General features: G+C 47.3%; 1 protein-coding gene and 3 non-coding genes across 4 annotated transcripts; all 4 read left to right on the top strand.

Moving 5' to 3' along the window:
• Positions 1 to 252: 252 nt before the first annotated feature.
• On the top strand, positions 253 to 18,000 carry TNPO2 (transportin 2). The gene is made up of 25 exons (XM_072149671.1): positions 253 to 405; positions 5,752 to 5,859; positions 6,017 to 6,092; positions 6,502 to 6,651; positions 6,860 to 6,966; positions 7,119 to 7,252; positions 7,335 to 7,416; positions 7,500 to 7,622; positions 7,701 to 7,819; positions 8,092 to 8,152; positions 8,547 to 8,715; positions 8,904 to 9,056; positions 9,141 to 9,366; positions 10,660 to 10,831; positions 11,014 to 11,100; positions 11,282 to 11,389; positions 11,475 to 11,633; positions 11,718 to 11,805; positions 12,425 to 12,523; positions 12,617 to 12,712; positions 13,300 to 13,375; positions 13,454 to 13,553; positions 13,634 to 13,708; positions 14,180 to 14,326; positions 14,405 to 18,000. The coding sequence occupies exons 2-24, from the start codon at positions 5,761 to 5,763 to the stop codon at positions 14,285 to 14,287; spliced, it is 2,667 nt and encodes an 888-aa protein (XP_072005772.1). The 5' UTR covers positions 253 to 405; positions 5,752 to 5,760; the 3' UTR covers positions 14,288 to 14,326; positions 14,405 to 18,000.
• Positions 10,867 to 10,936, top strand: LOC140129335 (small nucleolar RNA SNORD41). The gene has a single exon (XR_011855528.1). It is a non-coding gene; the product is annotated as a small nucleolar RNA SNORD41 (small nucleolar RNA).
• LOC140129337 (small nucleolar RNA SNORD41) lies at positions 11,148 to 11,217 on the top strand. Its single transcript, XR_011855530.1, has one exon. It is a non-coding gene; the product is annotated as a small nucleolar RNA SNORD41 (small nucleolar RNA).
• LOC140129336 (small nucleolar RNA SNORD41) lies at positions 12,850 to 12,921 on the top strand. The gene has a single exon (XR_011855529.1). It is a non-coding gene; the product is annotated as a small nucleolar RNA SNORD41 (small nucleolar RNA).
• Positions 18,001 to 19,182: the final 1,182 nt, after the last annotated feature.

Consider the following 19,182-nt stretch of genomic DNA (forward strand, 5'->3'; position numbering starts at 1 on the left):
CCTTAAGGGGTTAATTAGTGTGATAAGAATGTAGTCAAAACCGACAGTTGCTTAAGGCAACCAATCCGCTTCCCGCTCTCATCCACCTAAGGCCCGTTTCACTCTAATCATAAAATGGTATCAGCATTTTCATTGGTCGCAGAGAAATCTCCCTCATTCGTAGCTGCCCGTAGCAAACATGGCGCCCGCCCACTCTGTAACGGTCACGTGGTGCGGCGCAACGGGAATGGCGGATTTTGAAAATCCCTTTCTTAGACGGAGCTCGAGAGGGCTCATGCCGGCTCCGACTCCGCCCTCCGAGAGTCGCCTTATTGGTCGGTTGCAGGGGTGCGAGTGACGTCATCAGCCCGCGCTCTCTCTCTTTCTGTGTCTCCGCCGCCTGCGAGTCTCCTCCATCCCTTCGAGGTGAGCAGCACCGGAGCCCGGAGGAGACTGCGGGGGAGGGGGGACGCGGCGGCCGGGATGTGCTGCTGAGGGAGGGGGAGGGCCACTGCGGGGCCGGGCTCAGGGGCAGCGCGGGCTACAGGTGGGAGCCGGCCGGGACATGTCCGGGGGGAGGGGGCGGCCGGCTCCACTGCTGATAGAGGGGGGGCTCTAGGAATGTGCCATTATATATAATGTATATATGGAGGGGGGGCCGCATCCTGCTGTGTGTATATAATGTATATATGGAGGGGGGGAGCATCCTGCTGTGTGTGTATAATGTATATATGGAGGGGGGGGGAGCATCCTGCTGTGTGTGTATAATGTATATATGGAGGGGGGGGGAGCATCCTGCTGTGTGTGTATAATGTATATATGGAGGGGGGGGCCGCATCCTGCTGTGTGTGTATAATGTATATATGGAGGGGGGGCCGCATCCTGCTGTGTGTGTATAATGTATATATGGAGGGGGGGCCGCATCCTGCTGTGTGTGTATAATGTATATATGGAGGGGGCCGCATCCTGCTGTGTGTGTATAATGTATATATGGAGGGGGGGCCGCATCCTGCTGTGTGTGTATAATGTATATATGGAGGGGGGAGCATCCTGCTGTGTGTGTATAATGTATATATGGAGGGGGGGCCGCATCCTGCTGTGTGTGTATAATGTATATATGGAGGGGGGGCCGCATCCTGCTGTGTGTGTATAATGTATATATGGAGGGGGGGTCCGCATCCTGCTGTGTGTGTATAATGTATATATGGAGGGGGGGCCGCATCCTGCTGTGTGTGTATAATGTATATATGGAGGGGGGGTCCGCATCCTGCTGTGTGTGTATAATGTATATATGCAGGGGGGAGCATCCTGCTGTGTGTGTATAATGTATATATGGTGGGGGGGTCCGCATCCTGCTGTGTGTGTATAATGTATATATGGAGGGGGGGTCCGCATCCTGCTGTGTGTGTATAATGTATATATGGAGGGGGGGTCCGCATCCTGCTGTGTGTATAATGTATATATGGAGGGGGGGTCCGCATCCTGCTGTGTGTATAATGTATATATGGAGGGGGGGGGGAGCATCCTGCTGTGTGTGTATAATGTATATATGGAGGGGGGGGGCGCATCCTGCTGTGTGTATAATGTATATATGGAGGGGGGCCGCATCCTGCTGTGTGTGTATAATGTATATATGGAGGGGGGGTCCGCATCCTGCTGTGTGTGTATAATGTATATATGGAGGGGGGGTCCGCATCCTGCTGTGTGTATAATGTATATATGGAGGGGGGCGCATCCTGCTGTGTGTGTATAATGTATATATGGAGGGGGGGTCCGCATCCTGCTGTGTGTATAATGTATATATGGAGGGGGGGGGAGCATCCTGCTGTGTGTGTATAATGTATATATGGAGGGGGGGAGCATCCTGCTGTGTGTGTATAATGTATATATGGAGGGGGGGGGCCGCATCCTGCTGTGTGTATATAATGTATATATGGAGGGGGGGCCGCATCCTGTTGTGTGTGTATAATGTATATATGGAGGGGGGGGCATCCTGCTGTGTGTATAATGTATATATGGAGGGGGGGCCGCATCCTGCTGTGTGTGTATAATGTATATATGGAGGGGGGCGCATCCTGCTGTGTGTGTATAATGTATATATGGAGGGGGGTCCACATCCTGCTGTGTGTGTATAATGTATATATGGAGGGGGGCGCATCCTGCTGTGTGTGTATAATGTATATATGGAGGGGGGCGCATCCTGCTGTGTGTGTATAATGTATATATGGAGGGGGGCGCATCCTGCTGTGTGTGTATAATGTATATATGGAGGGGGGCGCATCCTGCTGTGTGTGTATAATGTATATATGGAGGGGGGCGCATCCTGCTGTGTGTGTATAATGTATATATGGAGGGGGGTCCGCATCCTGCTGTGTGTGTATAATGTATATATGGAGGGGGGGTCCGCATCCTGCTGTGTGTGTATAATGTATATATGGAGGGGGGCGCATCCTGCTGTGTGTGTATAATGTATATATGGAGGGGGGCGCATCCTGCTGTGTGTGTATAATGTATATATGGAGGGGGGTCCGCATCCTGCTGTGTGTGTATAATGTATATATGGAGGGGGGCGCATCCTGCTGTGTGTGTATAATGTATATATGGAGGGGGGGCCGCATCCTGCTGTGTGTGTATAATGTATATATGGAGGGGGGCGCATCCTGCTGTGTGTGTATAATGTATATATGGAGGGGGGCGCATCCTGCTGTGTGTGTATAATGTATATATGGAGGGGGGCGCATCCTGCTGTGTGTGTATAATGTATATATGGAGGGGGGCGCATCCTGCTGTGTGTGTATAATGTATATATGGAGGGGGGCGCATCCTGCTGTGTGTGTATAATGTATATATGGAGGGGGGTCCGCATCCTGCTGTGTGTGTATAATGTATATATGGAGGGGGGCGCATCCTGCTGTGTGTGTATAATGTATATATGGAGGGGGGTCCGCATCCTGCTGTGTGTGTATAATGTATATATGGAGGGGGGCGCATCCTGCTGTGTGTGTATAATGTATATATGGAGGGGGGTGGGGCGCATCCTGCTGTGTGTGTATAATGTATATATGGAGGGGGGTGGGGCGCATCCTGCTGTGTGTGTATAATGTATATATGGAGGGGGGCGCATCCTGCTGTGTGTGTATAATGTATATATGGAGGGGGGCGCATCCTGCTGTGTGTGTATAATGTATATATGGAGGAGGGCGCATCCTGCTGTGTGTGTATAATGTATATATGGAGGGGGGGCCGCATCCTGCTGTGTGTGTATAATGTATATATGGAGGGGGGGGGCCGCATCCTGCTGTGTGTGTATAATGTATATATGGAGGGGGGGTCCGCATCCTGCTGTGTGTGTATAATGTATATATGGAGGGGGGGTCCGCATCCTGCTGTGTGTGTATAATGTATATATGGAGGGGGGGTCCGCATCCTGCTGTGTGTGTATAATGTATATATGGAGGGGGGGTCCGCATCCTGCTGTGTGTGTATAATGTATATATGGAGGGGGCCGCATCCTGCTGTGTGTGTATAATGTATATATGGAGGGGGGTCCGCATCCTGCTGTGTGTGTATAATGTATATATGGAGGGGGGCGCATCCTGCTGTGTGTGTATAATGTATATATGTAGGGGGTGCACACAGTGGGATGACCACTATATATGTGAATGTAAGGGACCCTCATCCTGCTGAGTGTGTACTTGGCTGTATGTAGAGGGTCCATATAAAGGTGTAGGTGGGATATAGCTGGATGTGGTTGTGGGGTCCACTTCCAGGAGGGAATCTGCGTGTGTGACTGATTTGTGTGCATTTTGGGGTCTGCATCCACGTTCATGTGTGTATCTAAAGGGTGGTGGTCTCCTTTTCTCTGTTTTCTTCTTTATCTAAATATGGGAAGGGGGTCGTATCCTTTTCTCTGTGTGTAGGGGGTCCGCATCTGTCATGTGACTCTCCCTGGAAGTTCGCACTACTATATGTGTGATTGTGAATCATGATGGGAATACTCCATTACCTTCACCCACCAGTAGGAGGCAGTAGATCTGCGATGTGTTCCGGTGTATATATAGTGTTATGTATGTAGCATCTGTGTGTGTGGGCTCATCAAGATACTTCCTTATAAATGTAGAAGTTGTGCTACAAGCTCTGCCCGGGTGTCAGACGCAGGGAAGAAACTTTTTTTTTGTAATTCTATATAGAAGAGCAGAGGAATTTATTAGAAATGATGATACAAGAGAATATAGCTCCACAATGTGACGTCATCCTTTACAGTACAGTAACAATGCATATGAAATGTGTAGTCATGGAAACGACATATAGTATTATTTATGTAGCAATATTCCACATGGTAAATGAAAAAAATTTTTTGCAGTTGCCCAAGTCTGATGGTATCCAAATAGTCCTAAGAGATTGTGTCCCGGATGATGTAACCACATTGTAGAGGTAAATCTCTGCTGTGTGGTGACAGGGACACTGGCTTTATGTATATAGCTGTTAGTATTGTGACACCTTGGTATAGTATGGAGCAGTAGTTGCTATAACTTGCTGTTAGATCTTGGCAAAGTTTCGGCTTGCTCCTGAGATGCTACAGAGGTGCACGGCCATAGCAGCAGCTGTAATCATGGAGTCTAGCAGATGTTGGAGGATCATTGGTGATAACAGAACGTTCCTGCGTTCGTGGACAATGACTGGTGTTCTGCCAGAGATCAAGCTGCTGCCGTTCATCTTAGAATAGAAAGTCAGGCTGCACAAATAACCAATGTAGTCGCAGTTATACTGAAATTTTGTATCTCTCCGGAACTGAGCGCAACAGCGGATTAAATACATAGGGCGGCACGGTGACTCAGTGGTTAGCATTACAGCCTTGCAGCGCTGGGGACCAACATCTGCAAAGAGTTTGTTTGTAATATAATGATATTATTATTTCAAAGAAAGAGGCCTGCGCGCGGCCAACTTGTGAGAAGACTCCATTATTGCAACATTCAACTGACATAAATAATACTGTGTGTCATTTACATCACCACACATTTCTTCCTTCATTTAAAGGTGTTTGTACTGTATAGGATCACTTAACGTTGTGGATTTATATTCTCTTGTATCATCTTTTATTAGCTTTTTTTAATAAATTGTTTGTTTTTATCAGAAGTTGGTGCCCAGCTCTTCTATCTAGTACTTCCTAGACATCATGGATCCTCTCATCCCCCTGTAGGGGGCAATCAGTGGCCTGGGTGACGGTATCGGCCTATGTTACTCTGGAATCTAGGTGATAGAAGGAGTCGGAGGGCCATGATTGTAGCATTAAGGACCTCGCCTCTTCACTAGAGACTGGTATTTATGGTGCTCATATAAGACCCAGAGATGATGCAGACTTGAATCCTGAATACCATGAGGGTCTCTGTATTCATACTGTCTGATCTGGGGGTCTCCTGTCATTAATTCACTGCCACATGTCGTACAGATTGTGCCAAGATGTGGGATAAGGGGGGCCACGGGGGCGGGGGGGTAGTTGGACCATGAACTGCAGTTTTAATTTCACTTAACGGCAGCATCATTCTAGCTACATGTAGCAGGAAACTACTGAAACACTCTGTGCTGCAGGTAGCTCTGCAAAGGCATGTAGGTGAAGCGATGGTCTGTCCTTGTATGCCGTAATAGGATGGCCTAGCAGCACAAAGTAGTGGTAGTCACTACAATCATAGTACAATAGTGACCCCGTCAGGGTGAGATAAGGTACTGCACCACTCTGCATATTCAAACTCATGACTCTTCTCTGTGTTGCAGCTTGTGAAGATGGACTGGCGCCCGGATGAGGAAGGATTACAGCAGGTCCTGCAGCTCCTAAAGGACTCCCAGTCACCAGACACGGCCACCCAGAGGGTCGTCCAGGACGTATCCTTTACACGTGGAAGTGATGTGTATGCAGCGTCTGGCTTTATTACTCTTGTTATCTCTATGGAGGAGGGGGGGGGGGGATGATGATATTATAGCGGGATGTCACACAGAATATTGCTTTTTTTTTCCCGCTTTGTCCTTTACTGTGTCTCAGAAACTGAAGCAGCTGAATCAGTATCCAGATTTCAACAACTATCTGATCTTTGTACTGACACGGCTCAAGTCAGAAGGTACGTGGGCTACACACTAGGTGGCAGGCGCTGTGGTCGGGTGTAGGTGGGGGCTACACACTAGGTGGCAGGCGCTGTGCCCGGGTGCGTGGGGGAGAGGGACTACACACTACTTGGCAAGCAATATGCCCGGGTCCGTGGGGGAGGGGGAGTACACACTACATGGCAAGCGATGTGCCTGGGTCCGGGGGGGGGGGGGGCGGTGGCGGCTACACACTACGTGGCAGGCGCTGTGCCTGAGGCACAGGGGCTACACAATGCGTGGCATGCGCTTTTCCCACTGAGGGGGCACCAGGGTAGAGACTTTATAGCTGCACACGATTGGTTAGGCCCTGTTGTGTCCATCTATCCAAGCCAACACTATCACCTGTTTACCTTGAGACCACCACTATAATAACCTGTCTTGCAGATGAACCCACACGCTCCCTGAGTGGTCTCATCCTGAAGAACAATGTGAAAGCCCATTACCAGAACTTCCCCCAGCCCGTGTCTGAATTCATAAAGCAGGAATGTCTGAACAGCATTGGAGACACGTCCTCCCTCATCAGGGCCACCATCGGTGAGTCTGGGGGCTGCTGCACCTCCTGATGGATCTCCTGGATAAGATGCAGATGACTTGCCTGATGTGCCATGAGGGCTTTTGTATTCATACTGTCTGATCCAGAAAGACGCAGAGGCGGAGATATCCTCCATATATTATCACTACATACCAGCCTGCTACTTACTTTGTGCCACAGTAATCTTAAAGTTGTGTGTTCTTCCTACAGGAATTCTCATCACCACCATAGCATCGAAGGGGGAGCTGCAGACCTGGCCCGAACTTCTACCTCACCTCTGCAACCTGCTGAACTCTGAGGACTACAACACCTGCGAGGTATGCTTCCCTGAACCAGTGATCCTGCCAGACCAACTTAACTCATAACTGACCCATGGTGCTCACGTAGGGATTGTTGGGAGTCTGGTAGAAGGGATTTCATACTAATGAATTCTTTTTGGCATTTACTGATCTAACCTCTTCTTTTCCAGGGAGCATTTGGCGCTCTTCAGAAAATCTGCGAGGACTCCTCCGAGCTCCTGGACAGCGACGCTCTGAACAGACCGCTAAACATCATGATCCCCAAATTTCTCCAGTTCTTTAAACACTGCAGCCCCAAAATCAGGTACTGCCCATCAATGACACTGCCCATCTATGACACAGTGACCCAAGCCCACGTCTGACACTCTGCCTTCTCCTTCTTTCAGGTCTCACGCCATCGCCTGCGTCAACCAGTTCATTACAGACCGGGCCCAGGCCCTGATGGATAACATTGACACTTTCATTGAGGTAAGTAGTCCGGAAACTACAATTAAATGCGATCATTGCACATAGATGTGAGAATACTTAATCCCTTTCTTTCTTTCTCTCAGCACCTATTTGCACTTGCGGTAGATGAAGACCCTGAGGTTCGCAAGAACGTATGCCGGGCGTTGGTCATGCTGCTGGAGGTCCGGATAGACCGGCTCCTTCCTCACATGCACAGCATTATCCAGGTATGGAATATTCTTGTTGCATTTGTCGCTTTGGTTTTAGAGCTGCACAGCTGACTTGTTTCCTTGTCCTTCCTGCAGTACATGCTGCAGAGGACGCAGGACAGCGATGAAAATGTGGCTCTAGAAGCCTGCGAGTTCTGGTTGACGCTGGCTGATCAACCCATCTGTAAAGACGCTCTGTCCAATCACCTGCTGCAGTGAGTAGCCCTCATCACGCCTCTAAGGGAAAGACGGGGCAGTATTATTGTATAGGGTTTATCATTCTACATTTCCTAAGTAACACCTGCAACATCTTCGTCTGTTAAACGTTACTATTGGTGCCACTGCAAGAAATCAGACTGTGTTCCCACAGCTTTGGTATACATAGTGTTTCAGACTGAACAAGTGTGAGACCGGCCTGTTGTATGACATGGATAATGATTATGTGGAAAGGAAAGTGGAGATAGAAATCTTACTTTTGATCTTGCAGACTTATTCCCATCCTGGTGAATGGAATGAAGTACAACGAGATCGACATCATCCTCTTGAAGGCAAGTGCTCATATCTTTTCCTCAGGGGGGAAGGATGCTTATACTTGAGAAAATGTCTATTTTGAGGATGTGGTATTGCTCCTTAATATTTGAGAATAGTAGGGACCCCCAGATTATATTAGTAGCTCTGATGAAGCCCATCTACTCAATCGCAGCTTGACTCCTGTTCATGTGGCTGGGAGCTAAACTGCAGTAGTGACGGCTTACTACTACATTGTGTGCAGGTCCCCAGTTAATAGCCCTTTTAAGATGTCTTATATCTTGCTTGTCTTCCTTTAATGGAGCTATGAGAAATGAGCTTCAACTTATAAAAGCGTCATATGATTGCCCCCTCTCCCTCCCCATATGGATATATTTAATGTAAAGGCTGTGACTTGTGTTTGCTGCTCCTCAGGGGGACGTGGAGGAGGATGAGACCATTCCAGACAGCGAGCAGGACATTAAGCCGCGCTTCCACAAGTCTCGCACTGTCACCCTGCAGCATGAAGAAGAGCGGGTAGAAGGAGAGGACGATGGAGACGATGAGGATGACGACGACGATACGTTATCTGACTGGAATCTGAGTAAGTGGTGCTCCCTCACAACGCTGCGTCCACGCACTATAGTCCTCTAGATGTGATGCAGATACTTCCCCCTGACTTACACTGAGGGTCTCGAGTATTCATACTGTCTGATCAGAGCCCTGGAGGTTCGGGATTTGGCTTCTTTGGAGGTGACTTGTATAGTGATAGGTTGTTGTATGTTCTCGCAGGGAAGTGTTCGGCCGCCGCTCTGGACGTCCTGGCTAATGTTTTCCGTGAAGAGCTTCTTCCTCACCTCCTTCCTCTCCTTAAGGGTCTCCTCTTCCACCCAGAATGGGTCATAAAGGAGTCTGGTATCCTGGTGCTTGGAGCGATTGCTGAGGGTAATATATGGCTATTATCTGTTAGATCTGAAAAGGTCTTTTTTAACCCCTTCATTCCTAAATGTGTTTTCTTGCTTTGTGCAGGCTGCATGCAGGGCATGGTCCCCTACCTGCCAGAGCTGATTCCTCACCTCATCCAGTGCCTGTCTGATAAGAAGGCATTAGTCCGCTCCATCGCATGCTGGACCCTGAGCCGATATGCCCACTGGGTGGTCAGCCAGCCACCTGACCAGTACCTGAAGCCCCTCATGACTGAGCTACTGAAAAGGATTCTGGACAGCAACAAGCGAGTGCAGGAAGCAGCATGCAGGTATCAATACCTAAAATCTACATGTAATATGGAGCAGCTTATTCTCCGATCCTGCATTCTGTGTCAGTGCTTTTGTGGAGATGTAGAGTGTAGAAAAAGGAAAACTCTTCCTCCACATTGCAGCACAGGAATGGGGGGGGGGGGGGGGTACTGCAGGGTTAAACTGTGAATGGAGCTTGAGGTGGGACTGGAGTTTAAGTGTTGCTGCATTATTGCCGCTTTGATCGTGTGACATTATCAAGATTGTTGAAATATTGTTTTGACTGTGCTTACCCTGGGTTCCTGTGTAATCATGGGGGCATGTCCTCACACTGCTGTGCTCTGTGCATTGTACCGCTTCACAACTCCTCACTTTTGTACCAGGCTTGTGGTTGATCACTGCAGCTGTCACTCGGAGGACTGTGTAGAGCAGTGATTTTCAACCAGTGTGCCATGGCACACTAGTGTGCCGCGACACATGTTCGGGTGTGCCGCGGGGAAAGTTCCCCAAACTATGGTGCCCCCTATGTTTTGTTTCCTGGCAATGTGCAGCGATGCGCAGTCACGGCTTCTTACAATGTAGGAGACGTGTACAATAACACATGCACAAGCTTTGAACCTCGCGCGACAAAATGACATCACCGAGGCCGGCGCATCATCCTGAGAGCGGAGAGACTCTCGCATTTGCCCACCGCCAAGGTAATGCCCACCAATAATGCTGACTATATGAGCTTTTACCTGAGTATATGAACTGTTGGCAGAATACTCAGCATATGAGCTAGTACTTTTAGTACTCCAGCAGTATACTGCATATAACAATGAGAAATGTAAAATGAGAAATACTATAGTCATGAGGCTGGAGTACTACAAATACCAGCTCATATGCTGAGTATATATGAGCCTCATGGCCATAGTACTTCTCATTGTACCCCTTTATTTTGCAGTATATGAGCCACATAATAATCAGCACCATATACTAAAAACAGGGAGAAACTGAGAACTGTTGAGGAAGAGCTTTGTGTGCGTCTTTCCACCATTCCTGCCAGGAAACAGGCCCAGGTTTCCCACTGAGTAAAATAAATTTAGAATCTATATTATTAACTATATGTATATTATGACTGTTTTAGTGTCATTTTGTGCTATTTTGGTTGGTGGTGTGCCCCAGGATTTTTTAAGTATAAAAAGTGTGCCGCAGCTCAAAAAAGGTTGAAAATCACTGGTGTAGAGGATGCTAAGAGCACAGCAGGGGGAGAAATAACCACCCCATGTTCTATTCAGATTTTGATCCAGTTGTCTTTAATCTCTTTCCTTCAGTGCATTTGCAACCCTGGAGGAAGAAGCCTGCACGGAGCTTGTACCATATTTAAGTTTTATTTTAGACACTTTGGTTTTTGCCTTTGGAAAATACCAGCACAAGAACCTCCTGATACTCTACGATGCCATAGGCACCCTGGCAGATTCAGTGGGGCACCATCTAAACCAGCCGGTGAGTGGATTACTGTAGGTGACCTAGTACTATCTCTGGAGGTGATGCACACACGTACTACATGATATACATATGATGTCTCTGTATTCATACTGTCTGATCCAGAAGTAAATGCTCCACATATCATCCTCCTCCCCCTTAGTCCTCTGAGACTTACAACTCTCTGGTAATATCTCCCCCAGGAATACATTCAGAAGCTGATGCCCCCTCTCATCCAGAAGTGGAACGAGCTGAAGGATGAAGATAAGGACCTGTTCCCACTTTTGGAGGTGAGGATTGTTCCACTGGACCTCTATGGAGGGAAGGATCATTGTCCAGGGATGTGATGTACAACCAGAAAGCTGAATACCATGTGATGGTTTTTGTATTCATACTGTCTGACCCCTGAGGTGCTGGGTGCAGTGGTTAGGCGGTGACCGTCCGTCTGTGTAACCAGGTGTTTTCCTCTAGTGCTTGTCCTCCATCGCCACTGCCCTACAGAGTGGATTCCTTCCGTACTGTGAGCCGGTGTATCAGCGCTGTGTCACTCTGGTGCAGAAGACCCTCGCACAAGCCATGGTGAGTAATCAGGTCCCTGGACATTGTTACATGGTCACATACAAGCTGTCCCTGGGTATAGCGATGACTTTTCTATGTCTGGCAGATGTATAGTCAACATCCGGACCAGTATGAAGCTCCTGATAAAGATTTCATGATCGTGGCCTTGGATCTTCTAAGTGGGCTGGCAGAGGGGCTTGGAGGCCATGTTGAGCAGTTAGTGGCCAGAAGTAACATCATGACCCTTCTGTTCCAGTGTATGCAGGTGAGGCTTGTGTATTTGTGCTCTTGGTATATCAGCTGCACCCTGATGGGACGGCTTCTAAAGTTCTCTTCCGTTTACTTTTAGGACATAATGCCAGAGGTTCGGCAGAGCTCCTTTGCCCTCCTGGGTGACCTGACTAAGGCGTGCTTCCTGCATGTGAAACCTTGCATCTGTGAGTGCCAGCTCTGAGCTATATCATACTATGACATCTGGTGTAAGAAATAGGCCTTTCATTATAGAATGGCATGGGATCGGCCCAAGTTGTAAAGTTATTTTCTCTACACCCTTCAAAAGGATAGGAGATGTTGTTAACTGGTCTCCACCAGTCATTGCCACGGTGGTCTCATTTAGCCCTAATTACTTGGTTTGTCGGGTTGGGCATGTCCGTTGCTGTACTCTGGTATCCCATATTAAATATCATGCAGACATGAGCCAAAAGCAGTCTGGAGTAGGAGGGGGTGAGCGCTGCATAGGCTGCTGAACAGGGCATGAATAGATCCTGTCCAGCTGCACAGTGCATCTCTATGGCTGCCGTTTATGTGGCTAGCTCATGACGACCATTCGCAGACGTGTTCCTGGAGCGTTAGCCTGCTTTCACTTATTCTTTGGATTTGACAACCCCTTTGCCTGCACCTTATCACGTTCTAGGGCTACACATATGGGTGACTGCTCTGTGACCTCTATGGTAACTCTGTAGGTTTTAGTATAAGGACTCCTCCAGTCTGTTCATTCACACACCAGCATCTTGAATGGGAAATAATATGTTGTGATGTCTCCTGTTCTTGTTACAGCTGAATTTATGCCTATTCTTGGCACAAACTTAAATCCAGAATTCATCTCGGTGTGTAACAATGCCACCTGGGCCATCGGGGAGATCTGCATGCAGATGGGTGAGTGTGGCCACACTGATAACACAGATTCATCTTAATCGTAGGCATGTGCCTGCAATGTATAACATAACATGAATGATTCCTCTCCTCCAGGAGCTGAGATGCAGCCGTACGTTCCTATGGTATTGAACAACCTGGTAGAGATTATCAACAGGCCAAATACACCCAAGACACTGCTGGAAAACACAGGTCAGCAATATCCTGGTATTTCCTGTTTTAGGTTTTTACCCTGATCACTTAACCCCTAAATCCATTTTACATGTCTGTATACCATGGTACATCTGTAAACCAGCTGGGGAATAAGTGTAGGTGGTCTAGTACTTTCTCTGGAGGTGATGCACACACATGGTACATGATCTACATACGTGATGTCTCTGTATTCATACTGTCTGATCCAGAGGTCAAGTAAATGTTCACAGACCTACAAATATAAGGTAATATGTACCCCCTGGGAATACATGTAGGTGATGGAAGCTCTTAAGGCTGTACGGAGAGGGCTCTCATGCTGAGACCTCTCAATGCAAGGCAATTACCTGCTATTAACAATCACTGCTGGCACTTACCCTGGCATTTAACCTGTTAGGTGCCATGGTGGAGGGCACTTGGGTTGTGGGTGCCACCATATTGGTTCTGATGGACAGGTAAATGTGCATGCAGCCTGTTGCAGATTGGTAGAAGGAAGAATACCCCACATTCAGTCTATGTTCCCGGTATAAAGGACACGGCCTGTTTTTATGGTCCGGTGTTGTTAATCCCCTTTTGCCCTCCTTTTCCAGCGATCACCATTGGGCGCCTGGGCTGTGTGTGTCCCCAGGAGGTGGCTCCTATGCTGCAGCAGTTCATCAGGCCCTGGTGAGTAGGCAACCCTTGTGTCCTGGTCTCTACATCTGGTGTATTTGGGTTTCCCCTCATCATTTCCTCGTGTGACAGGTGTACATCACTACGAAATATCCGGGACAACGAGGAGAAGGACTCTGCCTTCAGAGGGATCTGCATAATGATTGGAGTGAACCCTGGTGGAGTAGTGCAGGTAGTTACAGCATGGAGGGCACAGGTCTCATCAGAGTTTTTTTGTTTTTCCCCTCATTCATTATTTTGTGTATATTTCAGGATTTTATCTTTTTCTGTGATGCTGTGGCCTCCTGGGTGAGCCCTAAAGATGATCTGCGAGACATGTTCTATAAGGTCAGTATTGGATTCCCACTACACACCATTAGTGATCTGCTGGAAGGATTTGTTTTTGGAGATACTTTGATGTTACCTGCATCATGAGAATCAAGCAAATGCAAATTTTGCCAGAGATGCTGGAGGGGGTGATGCCACTATCCACGGGTCTAATAACCTGCCTGACTCAACCCCTTTCATTGTGGGGGATCATATGTGAAGGTTACCGTACATGGGTCAGGTTGATTTTGAAGTTTCTGAAGCTGAGAAATCTTTTCCACCCCCTTTTTATAGATTTACATTTTGTGCCATAAGAGATTTGTCAGCTATTCATAGGATGGCGGAGACTTGTCTCATCTCCTGGGGCCCACCCTTGGGTGACCCTGTGATTCTTGGCCTGTACTTACCATGGCACACACCCTCGCCCCCTCATTTCCATCGCTTTACAATACCTGTCTCTTCTGCTGTAACTTATTTTTTCTTGTCTTGCAGATTTTGCACGGTTTCAAGGAACAGGTTGGGGAGGATAATTGGAACCAGTTTTCTGAGCAGTTTCCTCCCCTGCTGAAGGAGCGACTGGCTGCGTTCTACGGGGTGTAATGTGATCATGGGTAAATCAACACATACCCAGCGTGGGAGGTAAGAAAGCGCCCCCTGTGGGTGAGGGGGCAGTGCTCCTGCAGGCTACGATTTCATCATCTTTCCTTCTTCTTACAGGTTCCTGTTAGGTCCATGAGGTCATTGGGGAGATGGTGTCCTACACCCCACACATCCAGTCTTTAGCGCGGGTTTCAGGGATCAATGTCCTGGGTCAGTGACATCCCTCCATTCCAGACTCCTTCCACCCGACTCCCAAGGCGCCTCAGCGGAGAACAGGAGGATGTATACACTACGCCACCCTCCCGCCCTCGGAGACTTTCTTTTTTTTATTTTCTAGTAACTGAGCATGAGGGGGGCAGTTGTCTTAGGATTGAGATGTTAACCCTCGTAGGGTGGGTGGGGGGGGCTAGGGCTGTACTGGAGGAGCTGGTCCCACGTCAGCATCTGTAACTGGGCAGGGATGGAGGGTTAGACTATAGAGCGGGAGGGAGGAGGGGAACCTACAGGTATAGAGACATGTGACTGTTCCCTCTACTGTTAGGAGCAGGTTAGGGTCAAAGAAAAATTCTTAAAACAAAAAAAGCAACAAAAAAAAAAATTATAAATAAAATTAAAAAATTCCAATCACAGCAGAATAGGGTGACAACCACAGAACGGAAGGTCGGCCATCTTTACAGGGCCCAGGTCTAGCCAGAGGAAGGGATTGTAAAGTCGTGAGATGCGTCTGCGGGAGGAGAGATTGACATTTTTTTTTTTTTCCTTTTTGCGTCTTTACTACTTCTTGCTCCCTTGCTAATTTTGCACAAGAGGGAAACGGTTCTCTACGAGACTTCTCCTCGCCGCAGGAAGAGTCTTAGGATGAAATTATTTTTTACATTTATTTTTTAGTATCTACTCATGTAGAATCCGTGTCCGGGGTGTGAGATTATTGAGAATATGTAAAAAGGCTTCAGAGTTCAGACTGGTAGGTGAGTAGGGGGCCCCCTAGTGGGCACAAAAGTAGGAAGAGGTCATTAGTTTACAATGTGAGGTAATGACTGAATGTATGTCTATTACAATGACTGGCAGCTCTGCCGGGTTGTAGGTGGTGGTACCATGGGCTGCGTCTACCATAGAGGCTCCATCTATATTGGGCATTAATAATAAGGATTAGGTATGTCTGTTATAGGGAGATTAGACCACTGTCAGTACTGATTTTGGGGGGGCTTTTGCATCTGTCGCCTGCTGTGCAGTGGCCGCCCCCTGTTTGGACAAGTGGAGCATATCTTTGCAGCATACAATGGTTTATGGCACAATTTGTCTGATAATAAACATGGTATGGGAGCCTTTAGTGCGTAAGAGGGGGGGGGGGGGGATAGGCGGTACCTTAAAGGGAATCTGACCGTAGTTATGACCATGCAAATACGGAGAGAGATGTCATATTGCTACCTTTGAGTGTGCTTTTCGTAGCAGCAGAACTGAGAAAAATAGACTTATATTCCAGCATTGTAGTAGCTCCTAGTGCATTATATACTATCCTCACACTGCTGTGTTCTCTGCATTATTCTGCTCTGTCTCCTCCTCTCTGCTGTAGTATTCAACTAGGAGAGGGGAGCGACTTCAGAACAGATCAGTGCAAGGAGCATGGATCATGTATCACAGTCCTGCTGCTACTAATGACATACACCAAGGCCTGATTACTCAGGGCTCGCGCTCGCTGCAGAGAGCACAGCAATGTATGTTCTGATAACACGTCTCTTCAGGGTGCATACTCGGTGCTCTCTGCAGAGAGCACAGCAGTGTGAGGTCTGGTTACACCTCTCTCCAGGGCTCATACCCACTGCTTTCTGCAGAGTGCACAGCAGTGTGAGGTCTGATTACACATCTCTTCATGGACAATAACATTGTCTGTATGGTCACACCTGCTGACACCTTCCCTGTTATTTATTTGCACCCCACCCATGGGGGGGTGGGCATGAAATCCATATCAAGTCATTCCAGATCCATGAATACAGGCAGCTACAGATGTCCTCCGCCTGGCAGAGGCAAAGCTATGCATAAGTTATAGACTAAAATCAATGGGGCCGTTGTCTTGGCAGCCAAACAGAGTCCGGATTTTAGCCATCACAGGGTTAAATATCCAGGAGCTGGAACCTGCTTGCTAAGGGCAACTTCTCCGCTTTTATCCATAGCGAGTCCACAGGTCTGTGACTTACATTCCAGATAACTTCCCCCGACAGAAAATATATGGATTATTCTTCTTTTTCTGACGATTTGTAGCCATTTCCAGCGGAAGGAGGAAGAAGAAGAGGACGATAGGTCTGAGACTCGACTGACACTGTGAAAAGGGAGACGAGTGCGGGATGGGGCTTTGGGCTTAGTGAGGGGGTGAAGCAGCTGTGCCCACCCGGAGGGTGGGATAGGGGGGAGGGAGGGGGATAAGAGCGTTTTAACGGGTAGTAGAGCGGGGTTAGATGGTGCCGTGAAGTGTGAGCTCCTGGGCCGAGGTTTCATTAGCATCCTCCCTTCCTGTTTTGTATAGTAGGGCGCACCACTAGGCTCCAGGTGAATTCTGGGACTGTATATTGGTATTTGTGATGTAATGTTTCCTATGGTAAAACTGCAGTGTATTTAGTGTAAAGCCGTCTGCTTGCACCTTTGCTCAGATGAGAATTATATTCTCATTTTATGTATATTTTTTTTTTTTTTTTTGTTAACTAAAATGCAGTTTTTTTTGTGACTCTACTCGTCTACTGTCCTGTGTGTACGGAGGGGAAGGGATGGGCTTGGTCTAAAGCAATGGGGTGCTGCTATGCGGCTGCAGTACCGGGCACAACCTTTAGGCAAGTGTGGCGCTGGTTTCTGACAATGATATAGTTTATTTTACATGTGTATTTGCGAAGACTGCATCAAAACTGTAGGACTTAAAGGGCATCTACCATTAGGATGAAAGACGGTATGCAAATGAGCCTCAGTCCATCATCCTGGTGGTAGATGCCCTTAAGACTTCAGTTTTGAGCAGTAGTTAATTGTAGATATTGTGATCCATGAGAAGGTTTGTTGTAGATATTTCTTTGACAAAAAAAAAATAGATTTTTACAACTTGTATTCAAAGTGCTAATTCATTCAGAGAAATATAAACCTACTGTGAAATTTGTATGGCAGATTTGGCAATAAATGGAACCTGTCACCAGGTTTTACCCCATTTAATCTACTGACCCCCTCCCCCTCAGGTTTGGTATGAAATGTCCTTTTTAGAATTCCCACCAGGTTAAATCACATTAATTTACCTATAAATGAAAAAAGATGATCTCTAATGATTAAAAAAAAAAAAAGTATATCCAACATCATGTGACCATGAGCAGAGAAGAGTCGCATTTTGCCTGAGGTCAGTCAAGTTTAGAGGATGGATGAGGTAGTGTCACTTTAGATGTTCATACCTTTTTAGTTGAATAGCACCTAGACACATGGTGTCATATTAAGGATAAAAATGTAATCTTTAAAATGGCATCAGCCTTTGTGTTTCTATAACTGGAGATACAGCTGGTATACAGTCTGGTGCTGAGCAGGTGCCATAGCCGTCATGTCTCTGCTGAATTACCCAGGTGCAGCGTCTGTGATCAGAGACAAGTCACTAACCATTAACAACTCATAACTTGTGCTCAAATGTGACAGAGGTTTATTTTTCATTGTTATATTAAAAGTGATAATATAAATTACAATTTTACCATAAACTGCTGCATAGAAGTAATGTGATTCTACGGGAAGAGGGATTTACTGTAGGCTCTACCATCCACATCCATCCTGAGAAACCAGGGACATTACCAGTGTCACGGTGCCTGGATCTATGAGTAATAATATATTTGTTATCCAGGGCCTCCTTCCCACTAAAATCTACTTTTATAATTTTGCTAATGAGTCTGAAGGGCTCTGGGGCTGTTACTAGAGCCCCTCTGTGCTGTAGCTTTATAAGCTGTTACACTTGGCAGCAGTAAAGGGTGAGAGTGTGAAGCGACAGCATGGAGAGGATCTGGTATCATCCCCAAGACACCTTAAGACTCATAAGTATAATTTTAAAAGTTGATTCCAGAAGGCAGGAGGCCATGGATAACAAATATAAGAATGTACCACAGTCCCGGTGCCTGGATCTATGAGCAATGTTACCAGTTTAGGGATGGATTATGATGGTAGATTTCCTATACGGGAATGATGCCTGTATCTGGACATAGTGAGAATCCTGCAGCTCCTGCTCTATAACAGCTGCCTGGCTGGAGTGTCCTATGGACAGGTCAGCGGTGGTGTAGGCCAGGAATCTCCTTATACACTCCTCTATTCTGGGCTGTGGGTTACTATATATGATGCCCACAGGAGTGATGGAGAGGACAGAGGCCGTGGCGCTGCTTCACCTGGAGAGATCTGCGTCAGTAAACATCCCATGCCCAAAATAGCATTAATGCTGCATTCTGCAAAGCAGCATCAATAATGACTGTTTAATTATTTTTATCTTCTTCTTGCCACCAGTGTGATAAGAATATTGTGACCCCTTCCTTGTGCCCTAATAAAATTAACTTTGTTATCTCACCTGGCCCACAGTCAGATCTAGCAGCAGGTCTCTTTCTCACAATTCACCACTTTGTCATGTGACCAGGTTGATGTCTAAGTTCCTTTACCCCCTATCATTTGTAAAATGTACCCCATGCATGTATCTGATCACATGTGTACAGCATTATTCTTCACTACTCTTAACTTCTTACTGACATATGACGTATTACTACGCCACATTGCGGGTGCATGGAGAGGGCTCACGGGCTCAGCCCTCTCCATAGCCGGTTAGTCGTTGCTGCACCCCAATCGCGGGTGTTTACCCGGGGGGCGGCGATCAGCGGAAAAACGCCCGCTGGCAAAGGCTTCAAAAA

The sequence above is a fragment of the Engystomops pustulosus genome, chromosome 4 (genome assembly GCF_040894005.1).
Source record: "Engystomops pustulosus chromosome 4, aEngPut4.maternal, whole genome shotgun sequence".
Lineage (NCBI taxonomy): Eukaryota > Metazoa > Chordata > Amphibia > Anura > Leptodactylidae > Engystomops > Engystomops pustulosus.